Source organism: Aricia agestis, chromosome 7, assembly GCF_905147365.1.
Source record: "Aricia agestis chromosome 7, ilAriAges1.1, whole genome shotgun sequence".
Lineage (NCBI taxonomy): Eukaryota > Metazoa > Arthropoda > Insecta > Lepidoptera > Lycaenidae > Aricia > Aricia agestis.
The window spans coordinates 3,572,741-3,598,992 of record NC_056412.1 but is presented as its reverse complement, the minus strand read 5'-3'; the positions used below and the strand labels follow the sequence as shown (position 1 = coordinate 3,598,992).

Below are 26,252 nucleotides of genomic sequence, written 5' to 3'. Positions count from 1 at the left end.
GGCCGATGATTGCTATAGATCAGTACCGCAGAAGTGACATTGTGCCTACACTCGAATGAATGCAGAATCTATTTCAGTAAGTGGATAAAATAAAAAATAAAAATTACTTTTTTATAAAATTTATAATTAAGTATGGATCCATAGTCCACTATAGCCTATTACCTTATTTAAATTACTTAAATATTTTCAAATACAATAATAAAATTGTTATAAAGTTCTTACGGCCTACGCATGTATAATGTATGTAATATTTAAGATATTACCAAAATACAAACTCGTCTACGTGAGTACTTCATTCATCGTCGTCATATCATAGATCTGTATTCTGCCACTCTGAATTTACTACTCTATGACAATGCAAAATGGCGCGCGTCTTCGCCTAGTAATTGAATGTTCGTATTTTTATTGAAAATAATTAAATAAGAGTGCTAATACCGATGAAATGTTATTCAGTTGCATTTTGAAGTGTTACTGGAATAAAATTTTTGCAATATCTTAACCCATAACTAGGCATTTTTGTGACTTTTTGTTTTTGTTTTTTATTGTTGTACGTCTGTCGTGCAAAACAGCTCGCGTGCGACTAAGTGCGCTGCGGCTATATAGCTTCTATTGAATGTGACCAAGCATTGCGTTGCGGTGTCGACTCCCGTACGTAGTACTTATAACTCAGTGAACGCAACACATAAAATTCGAACAAAAGTATTATGTGTGTGTGTGTCTTGTCTGAATATTATCTAATATATAAAAATAAGTCGGGTTTTCCCTCCTGACGCTATAACTCCAGACCTCACGGACCGATTTCCACGGTTTTGCATTCGTTGGAAAGGTCGAGGGGCTCCGTGAGGTCTATAGAAAAAAAACTTCAAGAGAAAAGCAGGAAAACAGGGAAAATCATTTTATGGTAAAATTACGTTTGCCGGGACAGCTAGTTTTATATAAAAACACTTTACAAAAGTTCCAAAACTCTATACATATGATTATAATACTCATAATAATTCAGTCGAATATATTTTTAGTCTAATTCATATAAAAAAATGTAAATAGGATAGGAGTCACTTTTTTCAACAAGTATAAAAAAAAATTAACATTCAATTTGGTTAAAAATTGCACACATTACACAATATTCTTTATGAACATTGCTCAAATCACCGTTACTCGAAACCATGTGTTTACATTAAGAAAATGTTTAGTGCATTTCTAAAAAAGGTGTAGTAACTAGTATGTAGCATCAAGCGAAGCCCTTTAGCTCAACACAATCCTGTTATATTTACAACGACTAAATAGTAAATACAAATAAAAATTATTTGTCATGAAGTTTTGCTAAGTACTACATAATATATCTACCTCTTTATACGATATAGGCATAAGCAATAGGCCTTCAATATCTTGAGAGTATTTAATTTAATGACCATGGAAAGAATTGATAACTTACAAAACTCATTCATTTAGTTATAATGGCAATTTCGTTATATAATGACAATGGCAGCGAACTTCTAGTGAACAGAACGAATAAATACTTTATGAGACATCAAAATATCTGTAAACATTTGACCTGACTGGCGGCCGAGGCTACAGATATTTTGACGGACAGGGTTTAATTGTAGGTTGTACTATCTGAGAAGTTGATTCCACGTAGATGGCGGACCTACATAATTAGGTCGCGTTAAGTCAAACCCATCAGGCCGAACATTGAATTGGAGATCGAAACTGTGGAAACTTTTAATAACCCACCCTGCACAAATACAACGATCAGGCTACACCTGCCTGATGGACCAGAACGAGATAGATAATACCAACATTCCGATAAACAATTTCACGGATGGTAGCAAGCTTGAGGGTAAGGTGGGCGCAGCACTGTCAATATGGACAGGTGATCGGGAGACGCGGCACCTTAAGCTCAAGCTTGCAGACCACTGCACAGTCTATCAGGCGGAACTTCTTGCGCTGAGCAGGGCCTCGAAAGTTGCTCTAGATACATCAGATCACAAAATTGGTATCTACAGCGATTCAAGAGCGGCAATCGAGGCCGTGTGCAGCGCCGGAACCATTAATAAGGTTGTCTTACAAACTAAGAAGAACATCGCGTGTGCATTGAACCAGAACAGAGAGATATTTCTGTTCTGGGTCAAGGCACACGTGGAACTAACGGGAAACGAACGCGCTGACGAGTTGGCCAAAGAAGCTGCAGTTGGACTGAGGGTTAAACCCCATTATGACCTGTGTCCGGTCTCACACGCGAAGACGCTAATCCGTGAGGAAACTCTTCGTGAGTGGGATCGAAGGTACCAAGAGGGAGGAGGTGTCACTAAAATGTTCGCACAGGATATAGGGGCAGCTCACAAGGTCTTTAAGGAGATTAAACTCAATAAGAAAATAACACAGGCACTGACCGGGCACGGTGGGCTCTCTGGGTATCTGTACCGCTTTAGGTGCAAAGAGAGCCGTGCAGGTGTGACCCTAGTAAAATAGAAGATGTACCACATCTTCTAACAGAATGCCCAATATACTCGAGGCCAAAATATGATCTGGAGATGAAAATAGAACTAGAAATTAATATTGATAGCATAAAGGAAAGGAAAACAAACATTGAATTGACATAAGCCGACCAAATCACGTAGGTCCGTCAACTGCCTAGGAATCAATTTCTTCTGACAATAAAATAATTCCAATGTTTTTAAATCTAGAAATGACAACAAATTTGAAATTGCATTTTAAAAAGTTCAAACGTCAAAATTATGACAATAAGCAATGTTAAAAAAAGTGTTACATGATTAGTGGCTGTTTAGAATTCGCCGATCGGTATGGGTCCGGTGACCCTCTTCGCTATGTTGTCCCAGCGGCCCAGCATGTCCCTGTCTACCGTGTCCCACTCCCAGCGCTGGGAGTGGGCATCGCTGCAGGCGTTGATGTACAGCTCCTTGGTACTGGGATTGAAGTCCAGACAATTCTCACCCGCGCCCTGCTTCAGCTGTTTCGTGTCCTGAAATTGTTGACATTTTCACTTAGTTATTAACATAAAGTAGTGTCCGACCGAAACTAATTTTTCAGCCAAAACCGTAACCGAACTTTCGGCCTTACTCTCAGTTTCGGCCGAAACCGAAACCGAAACTAGGTATAACATTCAAAATTACGATTATTTACTGAAATGTATTGATTTTGAACATAAATTACAACTTTTTATACTAAAGAAAAAGTACCACATTGAATTTTTTACTTTTTGCGACATTTCTTAAAATAAATATTATTAATCTTAGACTCGAATATGTTCCCTAGAAACTTTTTTGTACTATAATCCGTTCCTTTATCTACTAAAATCCGTGTTTTATACGATTCCAAGTAGGTGCGATTTCACCAAAGAAATTGAACGCACTTAGCGCACACTAAACCGGTTATAAACGTATTTAGACACGTTTATAACAGATATGAGAAGATTATAAAATCAATTTGAAAAAAAACGAGATTTACATCCCGGTAGGAACGCATTTAATGAGAACTGAGTTTTATAAAACGAAGTTGTGTGATTGGTAAAATCCTCCCTTAGTAACGACGTACTACTGGAAACACAATCAATTGCAGTATATTATTTTTATGGGAAACATGGACACGGCCACGGTCGAAGTTCAAAACCAAATTAAAATAAAATAAAAATAAAAAATAAAAATAACTTTATTAAACATGTGAAAGGCACAGAACACAGCCAGAGTTAAATAACAATAAAACAAGGAATTCAAGTAAATTGACATGACGCATACAACATTTAATTACCTACTTAAAATTAAACTCGGTTATGGCTGTGCAATGCACACACCGCATGTTTAAAGGGGTAATCCACTCAGGCATCGACCGCGGCAAGCCGTGGCGCCTGATCTTCCGTGGCCCCCTGTCAGTCTGTGATCCCACAAACGGCACTCTCTTATAACTTATAAGTATATCTTGTAAACATAACAACAAACACATACATGAAATATAAACACTGGACAAATATTTACAATGGACAGATAAAAGCGGCAATTTTCCCACGGTCTGCAACACGGGCTCGGGATAGACAATGTAATTAAGTTTTAAAACAAGTTAGTCGGCGCGGGGTCGCGCTTAGGTACAGGTCCCGTCTATGCGCTCGACCTAATTAATATACTATACCTAGTATAACTATTTACTGCTACACTCAATAACAAATTATCCTTAACAATAATTAAGTACCATATTATATAAGTAATAACTTTAATAATAGAAATAAAAGTGCATAAAAATGTGATCCTGGGTTGTTTACAAGTTACGACAAGCGAAGGCCTTGGTAACATGGAGTTATACCGCCGCCGTAAATTACTGAGCAAACTTGCAGTTGACGTCACATTTTTTTTTCATTTCATGAAAATAAAACGAAGTGCTAATTTCTGATTTGGGACTAATTCCAGATTAGTCCCAAATCAGAATATAATCTCATTTGGGACTAATAAACTAATCTAAATAAAAAACACAATATAATCTCAAAACTAAATAAATAGATGGTGGCGAACTGAGCCGGAGCCTCGCTGGCAAGCAATCACGTCGAGTTAACTGTGAAGTATACCGAACGACGCATGAGTTTCGGCGGTGCCGAAAGTTTCGGCTATATTTTGGCCGAAACCGAAACTAAGGCCGAAACTAGATTTTTTGGCCGAAACTGGCCGAAACCGAAACCGAAAGTTCGGTCGGTCACTAACATAAAGTTAATATACCTAGCGGAATAGAGAAACAAAGGCCTGAGCAAGAGAGATGTCACTATCAGTAGCACTGCGTGGTAAAAGGAGACGTGTGAAACATGACAGCAGCATTCTTTTTTGACGTCCAGTCGGCACGTGCCGCACGTTGACAATTTAATCTCATAGAAATCATGTTCAATTATGCTTGTGTAAGTGTATACGTACACATATTTTTACTCACAGATGAAACCAATTTCGGTTACGTTTGACAGCTCCAGATTGTTGCTCTATTCCGCTAGGTATATTAACTTTATGGTTATTAACTTATTAATAACAAAAAAAAACATTCGAGAAACAAATTCAACACAAACACTACATTGAGGGTGTATGAAATTCTATTTGCCAGGTGCCGCTAGCCTTAGGGTATATCGTGTCAAATAGGCATATTTTATTTATTTATTTATTTTATTTGTGTTAGGAAGACCAACAGCTATCAATAAAAATAGTAAATAACTTATACTAGAAAATAGGAAGCCAATTACAGGTCCTCACAAATAGATATACAGGATGAGTAACAAGTTCAAACATAACAGGCGCCACATACTACTAGGTATATTACAATGTGTAAAGTGAGACTTATTACTAAAGAGTCACAAATACTAAAATTTAAGCCTATACGTAAACATATTCTAACGTAAGTAACAAACACCGAATAAGGCCAATATAAGTGACAGTTGTATGACCAAACATTACTGGAGCAAGTATTCATAAAGCAGTCGCTTGGCTTTCACAATGCTAGTAGAAAACAGGTCTACGTCTAAAGATTTAGAAATATTATTAAAGTTATTACCTGCACGCAAGATAAATGAATTCTTACGGTAGTTAGTCGAAACTACTGGTACAAATATAGGGGGGTTAAATCTAAAAATTCTAGAGGGTACATTTAAATTATTTTTTTCTAAAATTACGGGGGAATCAATTTTATTGGAGGCAATCTTTAAAAGAAAAACTAAGTCGGCAACATCGCGTCTGATCTTGAGCGGAACCAGATGTTGACGTTTACACATTTCAAAATAATTATCGGAATCGTAGTGGATTTTTAAGCGATAACAAAGGTAACGAACAAATTTCTTTTGGATGTTTTCAATACGATCAATATAGTCATTATACATAGGATTCCAAACTTGCGAGGCGTATTCCAATTGGGGACGAACATAGGTACAATATAATGTTTTTATTGTTTTTATATCTTTGAAAGACGATGCACACCTTAGCACAAAACCGAGCGCTTTGTAAGCTTTAGATACTATTTGATCTATGTGTGCATCAAACAGTAATTTGGAGTCGTGGTATACTCCTAGATCACGAACTGACGTAAGACGTTCTAAAGGTTGTTGCTTGAGCGTATAACTAGTAAGAATTACATTCTGTTTTCTCGAAAAGGTGACAACGCAGCATTTTGAGGGATTAAGATCGAGACAATTTTGGGAACAATACTGTTCTAGTCGTGTTATGTCGGCCTGCAGTGCAGATGCATCCGATTGAGACGAGATAGTTAAGAAAATTTTCATGTCATCTGCAAAGCAGAGCAACCGAGACGAATGTAAACAGCACTGAATATCGTTCACCATGATGTTAAAAAGAAGTGGGCCAAGCAACGAGCCTTGGGGAACTCCACTCGGGATGTCAACCCAACCAGAGATGTAGTTTTTAACTACAACAGCTTGGGACCTTCGATGGATGTAGGAGGAGAACCACCTTAGAAGATTACCACTAATCCCCATGGATTCGAGCTTGTTAATAAGAATGTTATGATCTATGCGATCGAAACATTTTGAGTAGTCGGTGTAAACCACATCGACTTGCTTACCAGCTTCCATTGCTTGCGTTATATAGTCATTGAAGGTCACTAAGTTGGAGACAGTGGATCTGCCACCGAGAAACCCATGTTGAGATTCACTAAAAGACGTCTTCAAAGCTGGGTATAATTGGTTATATATAATACGTTCAAAAACTTTAGCAATTATACACAGCTTTGAGATGGGATGGGATATTTTCGTGACTCATGACAGCAGATTGACACGATAGACGGCATATATACATAGCGTCACCTGGTGGCAAATAGAATTTCTAACACCCTCATTAAGCAAAGCACACATACAACAAAAAAGATCTTAAGCACACTTGTTTATTGTTTAATGTTTTATTTCTGAGTAAATTTGAATCAAATTTTTTCAGAATGTCTACCTGATGCCTACCACCGGTTCGGGAACTACCCCGGCGAGAAGAACCGGCGTAAGAAACTCGCACGGGTTCCACTTTTTACCAAAAAAGTGAGAGAAAAATTATTCTTTTAAAATAAAGTTTACAATTTTGTAACTTAATATTATATACAATGTCAACATACTTATTACAAATTATGACAGGAAAAGCGCACTTTAGTTAAGAAAATCATGTAATAGTGGATTTTTTTTTAATGTTTTCGTCACTTCTACCTAAAATAGCTCTTTTAGTACCATCGAAGAAATTGATTAATAGGCAGTTGACGGACCTACGTCATTTGGTTGAGTTGTCAATCCAATATAAGTCGTAATCTATCGGCTGGGTTTGACATAACGCCACCAACTTACGTAGGTCCGCCGACTGCCTATTAATCAACTTCCCTGATAGTACAATCCTCAGTTGGCACTGCGAATGGGGATTGTCCATTTTTTTTTAATTTTGCTCATTACAAAAACATTTCGAGGAATAAGGTCAGTGATCGTTTTTCAGTATATAAAAGAAAAAAATACCCATTAGTTACTTATATTTTCGAACAAATATGTTTAACCTTAGTTTGACCTTCAATGGCGTTAAATAAGCAATAAATTCGACCAACATTACGTTTCAAACTTTTGGTAAGCTTCTCGTATCAGCTTTCACATAATGAGAACTTGCATTTGATGAACCAGCCATTATAAATAAGATTGAAAGGAAATTTAAAACATACTGCAGAGGTCAATTGACCGCCGATGATGACGTCAGAGCGAAACTTTAAAAATTTATTGAGAAAAAACTAGCCAATGAATTGTAAAAATTATTTAATTTTTATATTCTTAAAATACCCTATTTTAACAAAAAAAAATATAAAAAGTACATGTAATTTTTTTGGACAATGCCCATTGTTGGTACTCACCGGATGGTACCGCCACAGCTGGTTGCCGCCTCCCAGGTGGCAGGAGTACAGCAGGACGGGCGAGTGGGGCGCCGCCGCCGGCAGGTCCCAGCACATCAGACGGTCTTTAGATCTACACGGATAAAGACCCAATGTTATAACGATTTTCTATACTTACTACCATAGACTAATGTATAAATTAGTCTATGTTACTACTAATACTGGTTGATAATAATAATATGTTCCCTCACCCTCTCTCTCTCTCTTCATTCTTACCTCCCCCACTATGCCGCGGTGCGTGTCCACACCATAAAGTTAATATACCTAGCGGAATAGAGCAACAATCTCGAGCTGTCAAACGAAACCGAAATGCCGAAAAGTACTCAAGGTTTTTTTTTAATGAAATAAGGGGGCAAACGAGCAAACGGGTCACCTGATGGAAAGCAACTTCCGTTGCCCGTGGACACTCGCAGCATCAGAAGAGCTGCAGGTGCGTTGCCGGCCTTTTAAGAGGGAATAGGGTAATAGGGGAGGGTAGGGATGGGAAGGTCTCTCTCTCTCTCTCACCGGACATCCTTGTGCCAGGAGAGCTGGAAGTGCTGCTCGGTGGAGGCGGCGGTGCGACACTCGCGCAACAACAGCCGCTCGTTCTGCTGACCGCGGTGCGCGTCCACGCAATACTCCAGGTTGATCTCGGGACGAATCTGTTACGTATTACATCGTTTATACTCAGCTCTGTTTACCATGGAAGTGGTCAGCGCGCGAATGTAAATCTATATAATATTAATACGCGAGAGAAAAACTTTGTAACCCTTTTTACGAAAAATGGGGAAACGTAGGTGCATGAAATTTCGCACAGTTATAGTTTATATGGTGAAGGAGTGCATCGAGCTAATATTATTTTAAAATGATGCTTTTATCATATATATTTTTAACAAATAAAACGTTACACACACTACGACACTACTACTAGGAAAAATGACAGATTTTTGAGTGACAAGCCTATGCATACGAACTCTATACTCTTTTATTTATGGTTGAAGTCTGTTGACAACAAGTTGACAAATTGAAAATGGATTATTGTTTTTTTTTTCATTTAATTTTAGATACTAAGACAATGTTTAAACGGCCAGTCTGAGATCAGCTGAGTCCCAGAGACAAGAATTGAAAAAAACTATGATGACGGCAATATTTTTTAAAAAATATAGGTAGTAGTCCTAATGTCGTTGCAAGTAAGGTCGAATTTCTACCATTGGGCGATCTCTTGTATTAATAAATCGCGCTGCCACTCGTCAAGCCGCTGCCGCTGCCCGACGCAGCGAGTGAGTAGAAGGCTGAGTGTCGCGTCGTTACTGCCGCAGAAGCATTCAGCAGCGGCAGTGGTTGAGTGTAAAAGACTCTATATTTTAATATTATAAAGCGGAAGAGTTTGTTTGTTTGAACGTGCTAATCTCAGGAACTACTGGTCCGATTCGAACATTTCTTTCAGTGTTTGATAGCCCATTTATCGAGGAAGGCTATAGGCTATATTTTATCAATCTAAGACTAATAATAGCGAACAAATGGAGGAAAATGTGGAAAAAACGGGGGAAATTTATTTGAAAGGGCTTATTTAAACGCGATAATCTCAGGAACTACTGGTCCGATTTGAAAAATTCTTTCAGTGTTAGATAGCCCATTATTCCATCGAGGAAGGATATAGGCTATATTTTATCACGCTATGACCCAGTTTCATCAAGCAATGTTAAATAAATAATGGCTTGTTAAATCAGTTAATGGCCTGTTAGAGCTATCGAGCGTTCCAAAATGCCCTAATGTCGTGTTAAGACCCGGTTTCATCAAGCAATGTTAAATAAATAATGGCTTGTTAAATCAGTTAATGGCCTGTTAGAGCTATCGAGCGTTCCACCATGCCCTAATGTCATGTTAAATCACCTAACACGGCGTTAAATTTAATTCCTGCTATGGAGGTCCGTTAAATATTTAACAGGCTGTTATATGAGTCAAAATAACAACTTTCAAAGACAATAATATGCAATATCAATAAAAGAATCGGTTTTGACTTTTGAGTCTTTCCGCCATGTTTCCGCTACGTCCTTATTATTAATTATTTTCATAGTTATGAATAATTATTTATTTTTACTGTGCCAAAAATTCAGCCTTCGGATTTTCCTTCACATTGCAAATATACTAACTTGTATCAAAATTACCAAACCGAAATGTGTAAATAAAAGTTTGTATTATGATTCATGTCTTCAGCTTTGACAGATAATAATTACTAACCTGGTAAATTAAGAAGAACTATTATAGTGTAACAAATGTATGCGATCAGTGATATTTTAATTTGGTCGCATTATCTACTATTATACTACTATGGAAGAAAGTGACACATTGCAGCAAACATGTCGTATTAATCTTGTACATTGCAATTTCGTCGCCTTATAACAAGAATGAACGAATTGATAGTTGTTCACTCGTTGTTCACTTAACATTGCATTTACTAATCCGCTGTTAAATTTTTACTGTGGGACATAAGTATTTTAACAGTCTGTTTAATTTTCCAAGGTTCGTTAAGTAATGCCTTATTAGGATTTAACAAACAGAGGTTGGTGAAATTGGGTCTTAAACTAATAGGAGCGAAGAAACAGAGGGAAATGTGGAAAAACGGGGGCAATTATTTGAAAGGGCTCTCACGAATGTCACGGATCTCACGAGCTACTGGAGCAATTTTTCTGTTATTTCGCACAGATAGGAAGTAGACCACGTGAAGGATCATAGGCTTTTTGTGGACTACTTTGTCTGTGAAATATCTAATCTACGCGGGCGAAGCCGCACGGAACGTCTTTTTTTTTTATGAAATAAGGGGGCAAACGAGCAAACGGGTCACCTGATGGAAAGCAACTTCCGTCGCCCATGGACACTCGCAGCATCAGAAGAGCTGCAGGTGCGTTGCCGGCCTTTTAAGAGGGAATAGGGGAGGGTAGGGATGGGAAAGGAAGGGAATAGGGGAGGGTAGGGAATGGAATAGGTTAGGGGATTGGGCGTCCGGTAAACTCACTCACTCGGCGAAACACAGCGCAAGCGCAGTTTTACGCCGGTTTTCTGTGAGAACGTGGTATTTCTCCGGTCGAGCCGGCCCATTCGTGCAGAAACATGGCTCTCCCACGTATGATGATCTAGTTTAAGTATACGTTATAATATAGTAATAGCGGAAAGTATGTGATACTGCTTTATTACGAAAAAAAAGGTAAGGACATGATTTAGGAGCTATAAAATAAAGTGCTTAGTATGGGTAGAAAGCTTTCGACACGCAACCGTTATGTCCGGCAAGGATCATCTTTCTTGTCAGTCACTCAGGTAATCAGCCTACAATGTCCTAACCAAAGATGACAACAATATTATTGTTGATTCAATGTCGGAATCGAACCCACGACTTCCAAGTTTAAAGTCAAACTCTTATCTGCGAGGGCATTATGATGCGTAGAGATTAAAATATAAGGATAATTGTGTCATGATACTTATATGAACCATTTTCAAAGAGGAAAATCACAAAAGCAATGTCAAGTAGTACTTACTCTTCCTTCGGCGAATGGAGTGGGCTCGATGGTGGGATATTTCGCAGTTAGGTCGAATGCAACCTGCGAACAAAATAGGAAGTAGTATTATGACACTATTATCCTTTAAAATCCGAGATTGATTGTGATGAAACATTTTCTGTGTCAAAGAGCTTACTTTGATTAAGTATGGTCCAAATAACTCAAAATTTAATAAAAATTATAAAACGAATTTTATACTTACTTACGCACATGGGCGTACTTATCATGTTCACGTCCCTACTAAGTATATTATCTAGTACTTTTATCTATAAAAATCAAAAATTAAGAAAACGAATTTTTGCCATTTGTTTGCAATACAATATTTTTACAACTAAAAATTATAAATGTTTATTCTTTATAAACACCTAGCTTATAAAAAATCTGATTTGCCCCCTCTGGCCCAGAACCTGGGTTATTTGCCCCCCCCCCCCCCCCCCCCCCTGGCCCAGAACTTGGGTACGCCCATGCTTACGCATAAAATTCGTTTCGTCTCGTCTTGTCGAATATTCTTTTAAAAATATGACCAGAAACAAAAGGGAGGGTGTGCATAAGACCACATAACTGAAGTGACACTTCTTTAGCTCCATCTATATTATACATATATACAAGGTATAAAAAAACTAAGTGATAATAGTTTAGGGTGTGTAAGAGTTCCCTGTATTCAGTTCACTGTGAAAGGAATTATCACTTACAAGTATCACTTAGTTTTGTTACACCTGTATATAAACGCAAGAGGCGAGCTAAAAACAGCTGTTTCGAATGCACGCCTACAAATCCTCATCCTTGTAATACCTGCGTGATGAACCAGTGGAAGGACTTGCACTGCAGTCTCTCTCTCAGCGCCTTCTGTTCGGAGATGTCGCCCGTGTCTATCTGCAGGTAGTGCGGCCGCCGCTTGTACAGATACTGCGCGTACTCGTCCATCCACACTTCCGCCACTCGCCGGTAATTCTAAAGCAAGTTTTTTTTTATGAAATAAGGGGGCAAACGAGCAAACGGGGCACCTGATGGATAGCAACTTCCGTCGCCCATGGACACTCGCAGCATCAGAAGAGCTGCAGGTGCCTTTTAAGAGGGAATAGGGTAATAGGGGAGGGTAGGGATGGGAAGGGAAGGAAATAGGGGAGGGTAGGGAAGGGAATAGGGTAGGGGATTGGGCCTCCGGTAAACTCACTTCTCGGCAAAACACAGCGCAAGCGCTGTTTCACGCCGGTTTTCTGTGAGAACGTGGTTTTTTCTTTCTCCGGTCGAGCCGGCCCATTCGTGCCGAAGCATGGCTCTCCCACGTATAGATAGATATATAGTTATTGGGTTGTGTGGAAGAGAGATAGATAATGAAAGAGACGAGTCCCGACATGTTAACGTAACAAACGCAAGTCACTACACTCTACAGTCGCACGCGCGCTATTCATAACCATAAAGTTAATATACCTAGCGGAATAGAGCAACGATCTCGAGCTGTCAAACTAAACCGAAATTAATTTACGTCTGTGTGTAAAAATTTGTTTACGTATACATTTACACAAGCATATTTCTAAGATATTAAATTGTCAACGTGCCGATGAGTGCCAACTGGACGTCAAACAGATGAAAAAAATTGGTTCTGCTGTCATGTATCACACGTCTCTTTTTACCACGCAGTGTTACTGATAGTGAGATCTCGCTTGCTCAGGCCTTTGTTTCTCCATTCCGCTAGGTATATTAACTTTATGATATGAACCGCGATTGACAATGAAGTGACAGATTTTCCTAGTCTAAGTAGGCAATATCGTATTTTGCATACTCGATGTGAATTAAATATGAAGCATATCACTACGAACTCATAAAAAATTGGAATCATTCTAAGAGTTACCAACAGGTTTTCCGATGAATCTGTAATAATCTGTGTCTTCATAAGAGGTCAATTTTTTTCTTAAATATTCTAAATACAGTGCGAGCAGTTTTCATTTAGCGCCTAGACTAAAAAGGTTAAAGTCCGCTACCGCCTCGTACAGTATAGTGGTACTGACCCGGCCCACGAAGTCCCCATGTCCGGGGTTGGGGAAGGGCGCGAACTTGCGGTAGATGTGGCCGACGCGCGAGCACGGCGCGTCCACCATGCGCCCGCCGCACTGCCAGATCTGAAATATATGAACATTTTATTACTTACTAACTTCAGTGTCTATAAGAAAGTAAAGCGCGCGCCATACTAATGCGTTACTCAGCAGTCATCATTGTGAAACATGTCGAAAGTCAGTCAGTCTGTCGACAGTCGCGCCAGACTCGCGTATATTCACCCGTTTGTTTGAAGTCGAGGTACTCCTTAGTTGTCTACTGTGCTCATACCTTGAAGCTGAGCTCGTACTGCTCGCCGCCCCAGATGTCGAGGCCGGGGTCGTACCCGCCGAGCTCCCAGAAGAACACGCGCGACATCGCGAACAGACCGCCCGCCATAACCGGCGAACTGAAACGATACAGCAACGTGACAGCGACTGTACTTGCATCGTTATACTTGTAGTCTTCTATTAGACATGAATGAAGATGAGTTATGCTGCAATCTAGCGTGAAAACATTAGTACAGCACAATAGACATAACTACAGTAATATAATATTATAATACCTATACACAGTGTGTAACAAAAATAAGTGATAATACTTTAGGGTGTGTATGTGTTCCTTGTAAAGAGTTTACTGTGAAAGTAGCAGCGCTGAAAGACGATTTTTTTTTCACTTTTGTATGGGCAAGAGCGTCACGAGTTTCCCCATACAAAAGTGAAAAAAAAATTTGGTCTTTCGGCGCTGCTACTTTCACAGTGAACTCTCTACAAGGAACACGTACACACTGTATAAAACTCTAAGGTGACTGACTGACATGGTGATCTATCAACGCACAGCCCAAACCACTGGACCGATCGGGCTGAAATTTGGCATGCAGGTAGATGATATGACGTAGGTATCCGCTAGGCGCTAAGAAAGGATTTTGATCAATTCCACCTCCAAGGGGTTAAAATAGGGGATGAAAGTTTGTACATAATAATACTTCTTAACGCGAGCGAAGCCGCGGGCAAAAGCTCGTCCTAACATAATAATATAAGTACATAATATTTAATCCATACTAATATTATAAATGCGAAAGTGTGTCTGTCTGTTTGTTACCTCTTCACGCTCGAAACGCTGAACCGATTTTGCTGAAATTTGGTATGGAGATACTTTGAGTCCCGAGAAAGGACATAGGATAGTTTTTATCCCGGAAAAATGTACGGTTCCCGCTCGATAAACGAATTTTGGCGAAAAAACATGCGATAAACGTGCGAGTTTCTTACGCCGGTCCTTCACACTTTTCAGAAAGAGTTACTTTGTAACCCATTAGGAAATAAAACTCTTTTATTTCTTAATTACATAATCCTTTAAAAAATTACCAAGTTTTTTACCCTATGGGTACGGAACCGTCAAAAAAATTAAAAAATCTTACTCGAAAGGCTCCGGCATGTTCTGTATATCTGTAGGCAGGAGCGGCAGGCGCTTGTAGTAGAGCTCCCAGTCGAAGGCGCCGCGCGCCCCCTCGTCCTGCGCGCGGTACTCGAGCGTGTCGTACGCCACCACGTCGATGTACGGACAGACCACCGTGCGGTAGTTGAGCGCTATGGGCTCTGGAACGGTTGAGTTGGATGGTTAAGGCTCCCCCCCGCTGCCTCGAAAATCAGCGGGCAGCGGGGCGGTGGCGGCGGCGGCGCGGGAGCAGTGCGTTCCAATTTTAGATTTATATGGACCGGTCCTCGAAAACAGCGGCGCGGCGAGCGGCGCGCTGCGTACTAGACGGCTACCCGCGCCGCCGCCGCCGCTTCCGCCCCGCTGCCCGCAAAATTTGAGTCTGAGGCCTAACAGCAGTCGGAATTATGAGGCCTAACAGCAGTCGGAATTATGACGTCAATATACATGGTGTAATAAAACCAAGTGACAATACTTTAGACTGAGTATGAGTACCCTGTATAGAGCTCACTGTGAAAGTAAAGCCCTGTCCCTGATCTCCCGCTAGAACTTTATTTCGGCGTTGGGGTCACGGGGAGCCAGCTACCCTGAGTGTGCGTGTAGTGTTGTGGCGACGTGAAGTACACTCAGTGCAGTGACCACCGGACAAGTACGGTGCAAGGCATGAGCCGAGGCACCATGGTGCAAGACTCGCGACAGGGCACAACCGTGACGACATCACCGGCGGGGGGTATGCCCCCCCCCGCCCCTCGTCCCTACTCTTGCCGCCAAGCGGCCTCGCCCAGAAGCCGCATCGAGCGTTTCACCCCCCGCGAAACGTACCGATCGCTTGGCATCGTACGCGGAGGTGAGCTCGAGACCCGCAGCCCCCCGCTCCACCCCGATGGAGACTGACCCCGCCGCTCCTGCGCGTGCGTCACCGCCGCCGCCCCCGCCTCCCCGCTTCCCCCCGTTAGTCGTCGAAAAACTCCACGGCTGGGTAGGACATTTTAAGAAGCTCACTGAGCTCCTAGGACACGCTCCAAACCCTATGGTGCCGGTGTCCGCTTCTCCCCCCGCACCGAGGAGGAATACCGTACCATCGAGCGGTACCTGAACCAGCTTGAGGGACTCAGCTGGTTCTCCTACTCTCTCCCAGCGGAGAGAGCACTAAAGGTGGGCATCACCGGCCTGCCCATCAACACTACTCCCGAGGACGTGGTAGCCGGGCTTGGGGAGCTCGGCTACATTGCAGAGCACGTCACCAAGGTGTCGGCTAGGGCCGACAGACCTGGGTGCATATTTTTCGCGCTCCTCACAAAGACGCCAGACCTCACTCCCGGCATATACGAAGTGACGCAGTTGCTTTGTATGCCGGGAATTAAGATCACCGCTTGGCGAGGAAGAGGTAACCCCGCCCAATGCCACAGGTGCCAGCAATTTAGGCACTCCAGCTTAAATTGCCACCGGCCATTGACCTGCGTGCGCTGTGCCGGTGAGCATCTGGCCAGAGACTGCCCCGTCCCCCGCACCGAGGACGACTCCGCCGCAGCCAGGCCCGTCAGCGGCGCTGCCCCCGCAGCCCCCGCGACTGCCCCCGCCTCCGCACACCGCCAGCCCTCACGCGGGCGTACCACAAGGCCCCCTAACAGGGGCAATACTGTACCCGCACCTCGCGCCCCCGGCGCCCCGACGCCTGCTTAGGTCGTACTCAGCTGGTTCCCGACAACCTCACAGGGTTGTCAAGTTTCCAGCTCTTACAGCAGCTGCTCTCCCTAGCCATGGATGCCTACTCTAGGATCCAAGCCGGGGAGGATACCTTGACAACCCTGCTGCAGTCATTCTCAGCAGCAGCAGCCATCATCACACAACTGATTTCCCAATGGACCCCCACGCACCAACGAATCTAAGGGTGGTCCACTGGAACGCCAGAGGCCTCAGGGGGAAAAGGCAGCTCCTCCTGCACCTCCTCAGGACATATGAGGTTGATGTCGCTCTAGTCAGTGAGACTCACCTCTCTCCCCGTGACCGCCTGGCCATCCCGGGCTTCCACACTTACCGGCAGGACTACGTGGGCGCTGCTATTTCCTGTCGAGGGCTTGCTGTCCTCGGCAGACGTAGCCTGCTGCACCAGCGGCTCCTGGACCCGGACATAGAGTCCCTCTATGCGCTCGGCATCGAGCTTATGCTCGGCACCACTCCTGTACACCTGTACGCGTGCTACAAGCCCCTGCAAATGCGGTCGAATACCTCCGAGATCCACCGGCTCCTATCGGAAGAGCCGACTGTGATCGCGGGGGACCTCAACTGCAAGCACCCGGGCTGGGGCTCGCGTACCACCAACCGTGACGGCACCTGCCTTTTCGACGACGCCGAGCGCGTGGGGTACAGCGTAGTGGGTACTTATGGGCCTACCCACTACCCCAAGTGCCCCACCCACTCCCCGGATGAGCTGGACTTCGCGATCACGTATCGCCTCCCGGGGAACTTTGAACAAGAGGTCCTCGAGGAGGCCTTCGGATCCGACCACCTCCCAGTGCTGGCGACCATCAGTGCCGCGCCCGTGGCCATACCACCGCCGCCGCCGCGCCCTGCCCGTGACTGGGAGGTGTTTTCCCAGCACCTTCATGACTCTACTCCCAACTTTCCGGTGGTCTCTGCGTCAGACGTGGAGAATCTGACGCAGCAGATCACCGCCTCCATCACCGCTGCCATGGAAACGGCCTCACAGCCGGCCACCGGCCGCAGCCAGAGGCGCTATGCGTTGCCGCGCCACATTGCCACCCTTATCCAAGATAAGAAGCGGCTGCGCAGGCGCTAGCAAGCAACCCGCTGCCCCCGGATGAAATCCGACCCTAACCGCCTGCAGGTGAAGAGTGCGCTGAAGGAGCATAATGCCGCCGACTGGTCCCGGTGCATTATGGACGCCGGTAAAGACTGGCACTCCCTGCACCGCCTTTGCCGCACCCTGACCCACACCACCGCCCCGACGAGACCCCTGCTTCACCCTGATGGTAGCTTGAGGTACCGAGCTGAGGACCGAGCCGAGATCCACGCGGCCCACCTGGAGAGGCAGTTTTCTCCTTTGCCCACCACGGCGGTAGAGCATGTAGCCACGATCTCTGAGGAGGTAAGATCCTTCCTCGAATCCCCTCCTACTGATACCCCCAACTTTTCCTTCTCGCCTAGAGAGGTTAAGAAGGTCCAAACTCAAATCCCGCAAAGCTCTCGGTGCCGACGGAGTACCTAATTCCGCTCTTCGGCACCTTCCTTTCCGCTCCGTGGCCGCCCTCACCCGCCTATATATCGGGATCCTGAGGACCGGCCACTTTCCCTCCTCCTGGAAGATGGGGCTTGTCATCACTCAGAGTCAGAGTCAGAGTGGTCCACCATCTCACCGCTGCCGCCAACAAGAAGAACTCCAGTGTGGCCGTTTTTCTGGACATGCAGAAGGCTTTTGACTCGGTCTGGCATGACGGCCTCATGTACAAGCTCAAGGAAGCAGGGCTCCCTGGATTCCGCGTCCGAGTCGTGGTCTCCTTCCTGTCAGGAAGGAGGCCACGACTCGGCCCCCCCCCCCCCTTCCCCCGCCACGCCGGACTAAACCCCGGCGCGGCCCCCCCTCTTTCAGCGTGACACCAGGGGCCTGGCGAGTGGTAGCCCTATTGCCATTACCGCCGACCCCTCGGTGTCCCTTTCCCCCCCCCCCCCAGCATCACAAGCCAGGGCCTCGGGAATATTACTTTTCCCCACTTTTCTTTTCCCAACTCGGTCTGGCCATAGAGTAGTGGAGAGACGGCGCGCGTGGGAGTGGACTCATACACGCTATCTACGCCCCCGGGCGGGGACCCTCGCGCGCCGCCGGGACCCCTACCTGTCCCGGCCGAGTTCGGCTTTCCGGCCACAAACACCTCCCGGTCGCTCCAGGCCCCTGGGTTTTCCCCGCGTTACAGCGGGGTTTTCCCCAAAAAACAGTAGTCTTTCTGCGCATCCCGGTACTCACACCGGGTGCGTAATAACAACTAACAAGGATCCCCACATGTAGAGGGGCTTAGCCCCTGGACATGTTTCCCCACCCAGGCCCACATCCAGGGCCAGGTGTGAGATGACGTACGTGAGTGGCCGACATTACGTTTTCATCATTCGGCTGATATGACACACAATAAGAGCCGAAATTACGCGGCGAAAAGTCTCAAACGCAGCCGAATTGACACCGAAAAAAAAAAACATTACCGCAGAATCGCTGTCGAACTTAAGCTCGACCGAATTTCGGCTGTACGCTATAACGCGACTTAATTTCAGCATGATGTGTCAACAGTCATTTAAAATACATTGCTGGCGTAATCTTCTCGAATTTCGGCCGCTTATCTTCGGCATGGTGTGTTTAGACACTAAGGGCCTGTTTCACCACTTTCTGATAAATTGCCGAATAGGCTATTCACAACTTTTTTGACAGATTTTCCAAACATGATCTGTCAAGTTGATTGGTGGATAGTCTATTCGCCACTTTATCAGAAAGTGGTGAAACAGGCCCTTAATCACTCACCTAGCAGCGGGGGCAGCCAGTTAACGTTGGCCTCGGTGTGCGAGTCCAGGAAGAGCAGCACATCGGCGGTGGCGGCCCGCGCGCCCGCCAGCCGCGCCGCTATCAACCCGCTGCGTGCCGCCAGCCGCAACACGCGGACTTTCGGCAGATGCGTCGATACGTAGTCTTCGAGCTTCTGCTTGAGGAAATCTGGGAAGGGAAAATATGCGGGTGGAACACTAGTTAGTAGTTTCGTACAAAAACAGCAAATCGTGCCATCTCTTACGCAGGGCCGGACTTATATTTTTAATATGCCACTTTAACTATGCCGCCCCTATTTACAGACTCTGCCGTCATCCTTACACGCCCCCCTAGGACGCCACAGGACGCTGCCGCCCATAGGCCATGGCCTATACTGCCTATACATAAATCTATGACTGCTCTTACGCCGATTATTCTGGCAGACCGAAACAGATGGTAAGATAAGACATCAAGTAAGTCACATATACCACGCTTGGTAAAATTGAAAATACCTTTAGTGCTAGCATCGTCGACCAAGAACACCTCTTTGATGAGAAACTTTGGCGACCTGTTCAGCACACTGTAGACCGTGCGGAGCAGCGTGCTCCAGTGCTCGTTGTGGAACGGGACCACCACACTGACAGTAGGCAGGGACTCGATGTACTGCCTCTTCTGACACCCCAGGTGCCGGATATCCGGCAACGATCGGTTCAGAGGAATCTTATCGCTGAGGGCCCCGTTGAAACCGTTAGCGGCATACAAATCCTTCTCCAAGGACGAGTCTTTGTCTGGCAAATGCGCCGGTCGCCCGTGTTCTCCTATGCCTGCGAATTATTGTATATGTATTGCAATGCACGTGAAAATATAATATGGCTACTTATCATGTTCAGGCGCGCTCAATTATGTTGCTATCTCTTTTATTTATGAAATAAGGGGGCAAACGAGCAAACGGGTCACCTGATGGAAAGCAACTTCCGTCGCCCATGGACACTGGCAGCATCAGAAGAGCTGCAGGTGCGTTGCCGGCGCCCGGCCTTTTAAGAGGGAATAGGGTAATAAGGGACGGTAAGGAAGGGAATAGGGGAGGGTAGGGAAAAAATAGGGGGGGGGGGGGGGGGTAGGGAAGGAAATAGGGGAGGGTAGGGGATTGGGCCTCCGGTAAACTCACTCACTTTTTAGGGTAAAAACGGAACCCTATTACCAAGACTTCGTTGTCTGTCCGTCTGTCTGTCACCAGGCTGTATTTCAAGAACCGCTGTAGCTAGACTTATGAAATTTTCACAGATTATGTATATCTGTTGCCGCTATAACAACAAATACTAAAAACAAAATGAAATTAATATTTAAGGGGGGGCTCCCATACAACAAACTTTGGCCTTTGATTATTTGGCCTTTCTGGGTCATCAATAATGGCAACCAGGCAGGCACTTGAAATTTTCACAAAGGCCTTGAAATTTGCGTACTTTAATAATTATTATTGATTATTAAAGTACGCAAATGTGTACTTTACTAATTAATAATAATAATAATAAAATAAAATAAAAATTTAAAGGGAGCTCCCCTTACAAAAAACACAAGTTTTAGGTTATTTCTGCTCTATAACAGTACAGAACCCTTCGTGCGCGAGTGCGACTCGCACTTGGCCGATTATTTACGAGCACGTAAAAGGAACGTGATAGCAACGTTTTATTTTGTGAATAAGTAGGGAAAGATTAATAAGAAGTGGTTCTTATTAATCTTTCCCTACTTAACTTTTAAAATGATGTCATGTGTGATGATGTCATCTTTCATTAACATAACATAAAATAAATAAAGGACTGAACTAAGTTTATTAAAGTACATAATATATGCAATTATACATTAAACACTAATTATCATAATATTTGGCATGACATTAAAATTAATAACTGTAATAATAATTAATTGCCATAATTAAAATTAAATAACAGTAAAAATTAAATTGCAAATATTTTAAATATGAGTGGAAAGTTTTTAAATAATACTCATGCAAGTAGTCTAAGATTTTGCCATTCACTAGCTTACAAGTAGGTACAATTTTGGTGCATGGTTTGTAATGTTGTAATAGTTTTAGAATGGATTATTGTGAGCAATGTGGGTTAGTTAGAAGTCTGATGACGTTTTCTCCAACGACTTTTAACATAAAGTAAATGAAGCTTAAGTGTGGTCCTCTTAAGATTTAGCCAATGCCCAACACTTTTTTGACACCTGACCCTGAGGACTACGGACTTAGGTGTCACATAAGCATTAGAGAAACTGTTTTTGTATAATGCTGGCTTCACAACTTTCCTCCTGGATGGCTGTCCTCAGTCATACTGACCATACTGGGAGCTCGAGGCAGGAGCACATAATATGAGACGCTATTAACAATTTTACAACGACGTGGTCGCGTGCAGACCAGTAACTAACTGTTTAAAGGACAAGGGACATTTTTGTATGGAACCCGTACCCAAGCTGTAGCACAGAATATATATTAGTAGTACCAACAGAAGTCTCACTAGCGAAACCCGTTTAAAGAAATAACGACTCATGTTACGATACTATTAAGTTCAAATTCCGACCGCGCAGTGCTAGGTGCCTACAATTATATTCACCTACATGTCCGCTCTCTGTCTATCGCTTAACTCGTACCTTTTCTGACGAAATCAAGGTTTTCGCCTTTTAGAAAACAAACTATTCTTTTCTAATTACTATTGGTATGAATAGCAAACCTTTTTATCTTAATATATATATTTCTTGTGTGCGTGTGTATGTGACTGAACTCCTCCTAAACGACTGGACCAATTTTGATGAAATTTTTTGTGTGTGTTCGTGGAGATTCGAGAATGGTTTAGATTTACAGTTTGGTCTACTGGAAAATGTTTTTTCAATTAATTTCTTATTTATAAGGAGTTGTTGATTTTGGAATGTTTTACATTAGATCCGGCGGACGGCGCTATCATCGCATTCAATATTATTCTATTTCAATTTTAGTTTGTCCTGACAGATGGTGCTACGATTAATTTGAAAAAATTTTGTTATTCAATTCATGTGCTGATTAAAATATTAAATAAATAACACATAGGCTACAATTTTAACTGACTTTCAAAATGGGGGAGGTGTTATGTTCGTTTTCTTATATTCAACGATTACTCCGCCGTTTGTTAACCGATTTTCAAAATTTTTCTTTTGGTATATAGGGTATCATCCTAATTTGGTATTATATTCAGAAAAGTGGTGATCTGATGAAGGATAAGTAATCGAGGGAACTCCTCAAAACTTATAGGGAAACATATGGTGACTTCGGTTTCGTGAGAAGTATTCTAAGCATATGCTACCAACAAGTAAGATTTTGCACCGAGATATACCTGGTATACCGTGGTTCGGAAGGTGCTGAGAGAATCCCTGATTCTTTATAGATACAAGTTTGGGAGTTTCGGCGTTGTTTTAAGAACAGAAAGCATATGCTACTATGCAAATTACATTCTTCATCATCATCATCATCATCATCACTACCATATTATACCATTTCATAGTCTTTTAGATCGAGACTCGAGTTTGTCAAGCGATAATTAAAAAAAATCTATATCTACCTAATATTATAAACCTGAAGAGTATGTTTGCTTGAACGCGTCAATCTCAGAAACTACAGGTCCGATTTAAAAACTTATCTCAGTGTTAGATAGATCATTTATCGAGTAAGACTCATCATTTATCGAGAAGGTTATATTATATTATTACTCTAAGACTAATACGACAGAAGAAACTCAGGAAAATGTGGGAAAAACGGGGGAAATATTTTTTATGGGAAAATGTACCTACGGATTCTGTAAAATTTCTAATTTACGCGGGCGAAGCCGCGCGGGACATCTAGTAGTAATATAAAATTTTAGTAACCCAACCTATATTTTATAGTAGTTTTATATATTCGATTATAGTGCAGGAAACTTTTACAATTTAAACATAGTAACTTGTGTTTATTTCTATGTAGTTTGTGCGTTTCTTTGTATGAAATTGGTTTATTTGCTATGTTTGTATAGTTTTTATCTACTTTTTGTATTTAAATACCTTATTCAAATACATATTTCATTGGCCTTTCATAATTGTTCATTTTTATAAGATTTATAACGATTTTGTCACAGCGGTTAAATCAGTATCATGAATAAAATTCCTCTATGATCAGTAAACAGTAGATACGCGATGAAAAATCTTGCGCGTGCGTCACCGCTCGCTTGTGAGTCCCTACTGATTGGCCACCCGCGGGTGGTACTTATAGTTCGATACCTATTCTCGCGAGTGGGACAGGCCTGGCTGTAGTACTTCCATACATCATTCATATCAAATAAAAGAGCTTGAAAAGCTGTACATTTTATATTATCACCTTGGAGAAATTGTTTATAATTAGCAAACATTTAACAAACTTCTTTCCAGAAATGATTCCTTACCAGCAATACTATGAATTGATGCAATACATAATACAAATGGTTTTTTTTCTTACATTCTACCCTTGTTAACTAATACAATAAAATGTTCAACTTTTCAATCCCTTTTATTTGGTGTATGTCTTAAAGTGCTACATTAGTGGGTATGATATGCCCCTCCTTTGTGCTTATCTCATGCTCATACATTGGAAATGTTATTTGAAAAACAAGGATGTTATTATTCATTGAACATATTTTATGTAAAGCACATAAAAGATAGCAACAACCACCAACTACTGAATCAATAAAGTAGTAAGTTATAAAATGCAGGTCTGAAAGTAACATTCGTATTTAAATATTTTAAATTTAGTTGAAACTTGTTTTATAACTTTGCTACTTACAAAACTTGTAAAACTTACAATAAATAAATGATAAGAATTACCTTCACGTTTCCTCTCATAAGCTATTTGCTCGTAGTCATGCCAATCTATTTTCTGGAAAATATGATTGTTTGAGTATTTTTACGTACTTAAAAAGAATTACATACAAACTTCTTAGTTACTAGAGAAATAAGTTTATTTATTTAGCATACCAAGATCTTGTCGGATTTAAGCATTTAATAAACTAAATATGTTGAAAAACTGATAAATGTATAACGATAATGAGTTAATCCCCCATATGGACTTTGTTATTGGAAGTCTTAGTTTTACGGCCGTTCCCAATATTTGATCTATCTCTGGTTTTGCCTTACTAGTGATAGGAATAGCTCAGAATTGACATAAAATATATGTCTCTAATGTCTAATGTGAGCTATTCCAATCTCTAGTAGGGCAAAACCAGAGATAGATCAAATATTGGGAACTGCCGTTAATGAAAGGAATATTTGGCAGTATAATGAAATTATTCATCACTAGATTTTCTAACAAAAAATACTATATAATAATTACTATAGATCAGCTATAGGTGGGAGAACCATGCTTCGGCACGAATGGGCCGGCTCAACCAGAGAAATACCACGTTCTCACAGAAAACCGGTGTGAAACAGCACTTGCACTGTGTTTCGCCGAGTGAGTGAGTTTACCGGAGGCCAAATCCCCTACCCTATTCCCTTCCCTGTCCTCCCCTATTCCCTTCCCTCCCCTATTACCCTATTCCCTCTTAAAAGGCAGGCAACGCACTTGCAGCTCTTCTGGTGCTGCGAGTGTCCATGGGCGACGGATGTTGCTTTTTATCAGGTGACCTGTTTGCTCGTTTGCCCCCTTATTTCATAAAAAAATATATACTCAACCTGAGACCTGCCGGGACTTTTACAGTGGCCATTCATTTGTTTTGGTTGTATAGTAGGTTGTATATATTTTTCATGTTATAAGCAGGAGTATATTTCATTTCATGTTATATGTGAAATAGTTACCTTTAGACTGGAGGGTACAAAGTATTTTTGATCTTGTAGAAAACCATACAGTGATTGTTTTAAAGGTGTAATGTACTGTGTAGAGTCATTATCACTTATTGATTTAATTAAATAGAGCAGGATCACGATAATAGTGATGACAGTGAGATTTCTTAGCCTTAGTAATCTAGACAATGATCTTCTTATCCCGTACATCTTGGTATCTGAAAAAGTTTTTTGGTTACCATACAGTAAAAAAATATAATAAGTATAGAAGTATTTGAATATTATATTTAAAATAATGAGTTATCACTAGGTAGTTTATCGCATATAAAGTACGAGCTTTTGCCCGCGGCTTCGCTCGCGTTAAGAAGTATTATTATATACAAATTTTCATCCCCTATTTGAACCCCTTGGGGTTGGAATTTACCAAAATTCTTTCTTAGCGGATGCCTACGTTATAACATCTACCTGCATACCAAATTTCAGCCCGATCCGTCCAGTGGTTTGGGCTGTGCGTTAATAGATCACTATGTCAATCAGTCAGTCACCTTTGAGTTTTATATATACAGATAGAACTACGAGTTACTTTTGTTATCTTAAAGCGCATCTAATCATGATATTATTGTATCGTAAATAGTAATTAGTAACTACGATGATAACACGCTTTTCAGATTCGATTTGCAGGCAAATAAGTTGAGATTTTTAAGAGCCTAATGTATATGGGATAATTTCAAATTTAAAGCTATCTGATGTTTTAAACTGATAGAAACTTCTTTAAAGATATTATAAGCGATAAATGGTGATAATAAAAATGCCGCTTGTACTTATAAATGCGAAGCTAAGTTAAAAATAAAATATTATTATAGACGCTGAAACTCATTATATTAAGCGTAAAAAACTACATTTTTCACTTTAATTTAACTACAAGCTATTTAAATATTTTAATTTAAATTTATTTATTTACCCGAGTGTAAACAATAGAAATTAAAAATCTATTTTGATTTTTGCAATTTTGT

The 26,252-nt window shown here is 42.0% G+C and overlaps 1 protein-coding gene across 2 annotated transcripts; it reads right to left on the bottom strand.

Moving 5' to 3' along the window:
• Positions 1-2,645: 2,645 nt before the first annotated feature.
• On the bottom strand, positions 2,646-26,252 carry LOC121728948 (N-acetylgalactosaminyltransferase 6-like). Of its 2 annotated transcripts, none has more exons than XM_042117294.1 (13): positions 26,201-26,252; positions 25,255-25,457; positions 24,286-24,337; positions 19,938-20,249; positions 19,426-19,614; positions 14,884-15,061; positions 13,758-13,875; positions 13,442-13,552; positions 12,225-12,383; positions 11,412-11,474; positions 8,404-8,540; positions 7,858-7,969; positions 2,646-2,980 (listed from the first exon to the last, which is right to left on the bottom strand). In XM_042117294.1, exons 2-13 carry the CDS (start codon positions 25,447-25,449, stop codon positions 2,783-2,785), a joined length of 1,824 nt encoding a protein of 607 aa, XP_041973228.1. In that variant the 5' UTR covers positions 25,450-25,457; positions 26,201-26,252; the 3' UTR covers positions 2,646-2,782. The 2 variants fall into 2 exon arrangements, with proteins under 2 accessions (XP_041973228.1, XP_041973229.1); XM_042117295.1 differs by lacking the exon at positions 26,201-26,252 and adding an exon at positions 25,705-25,722.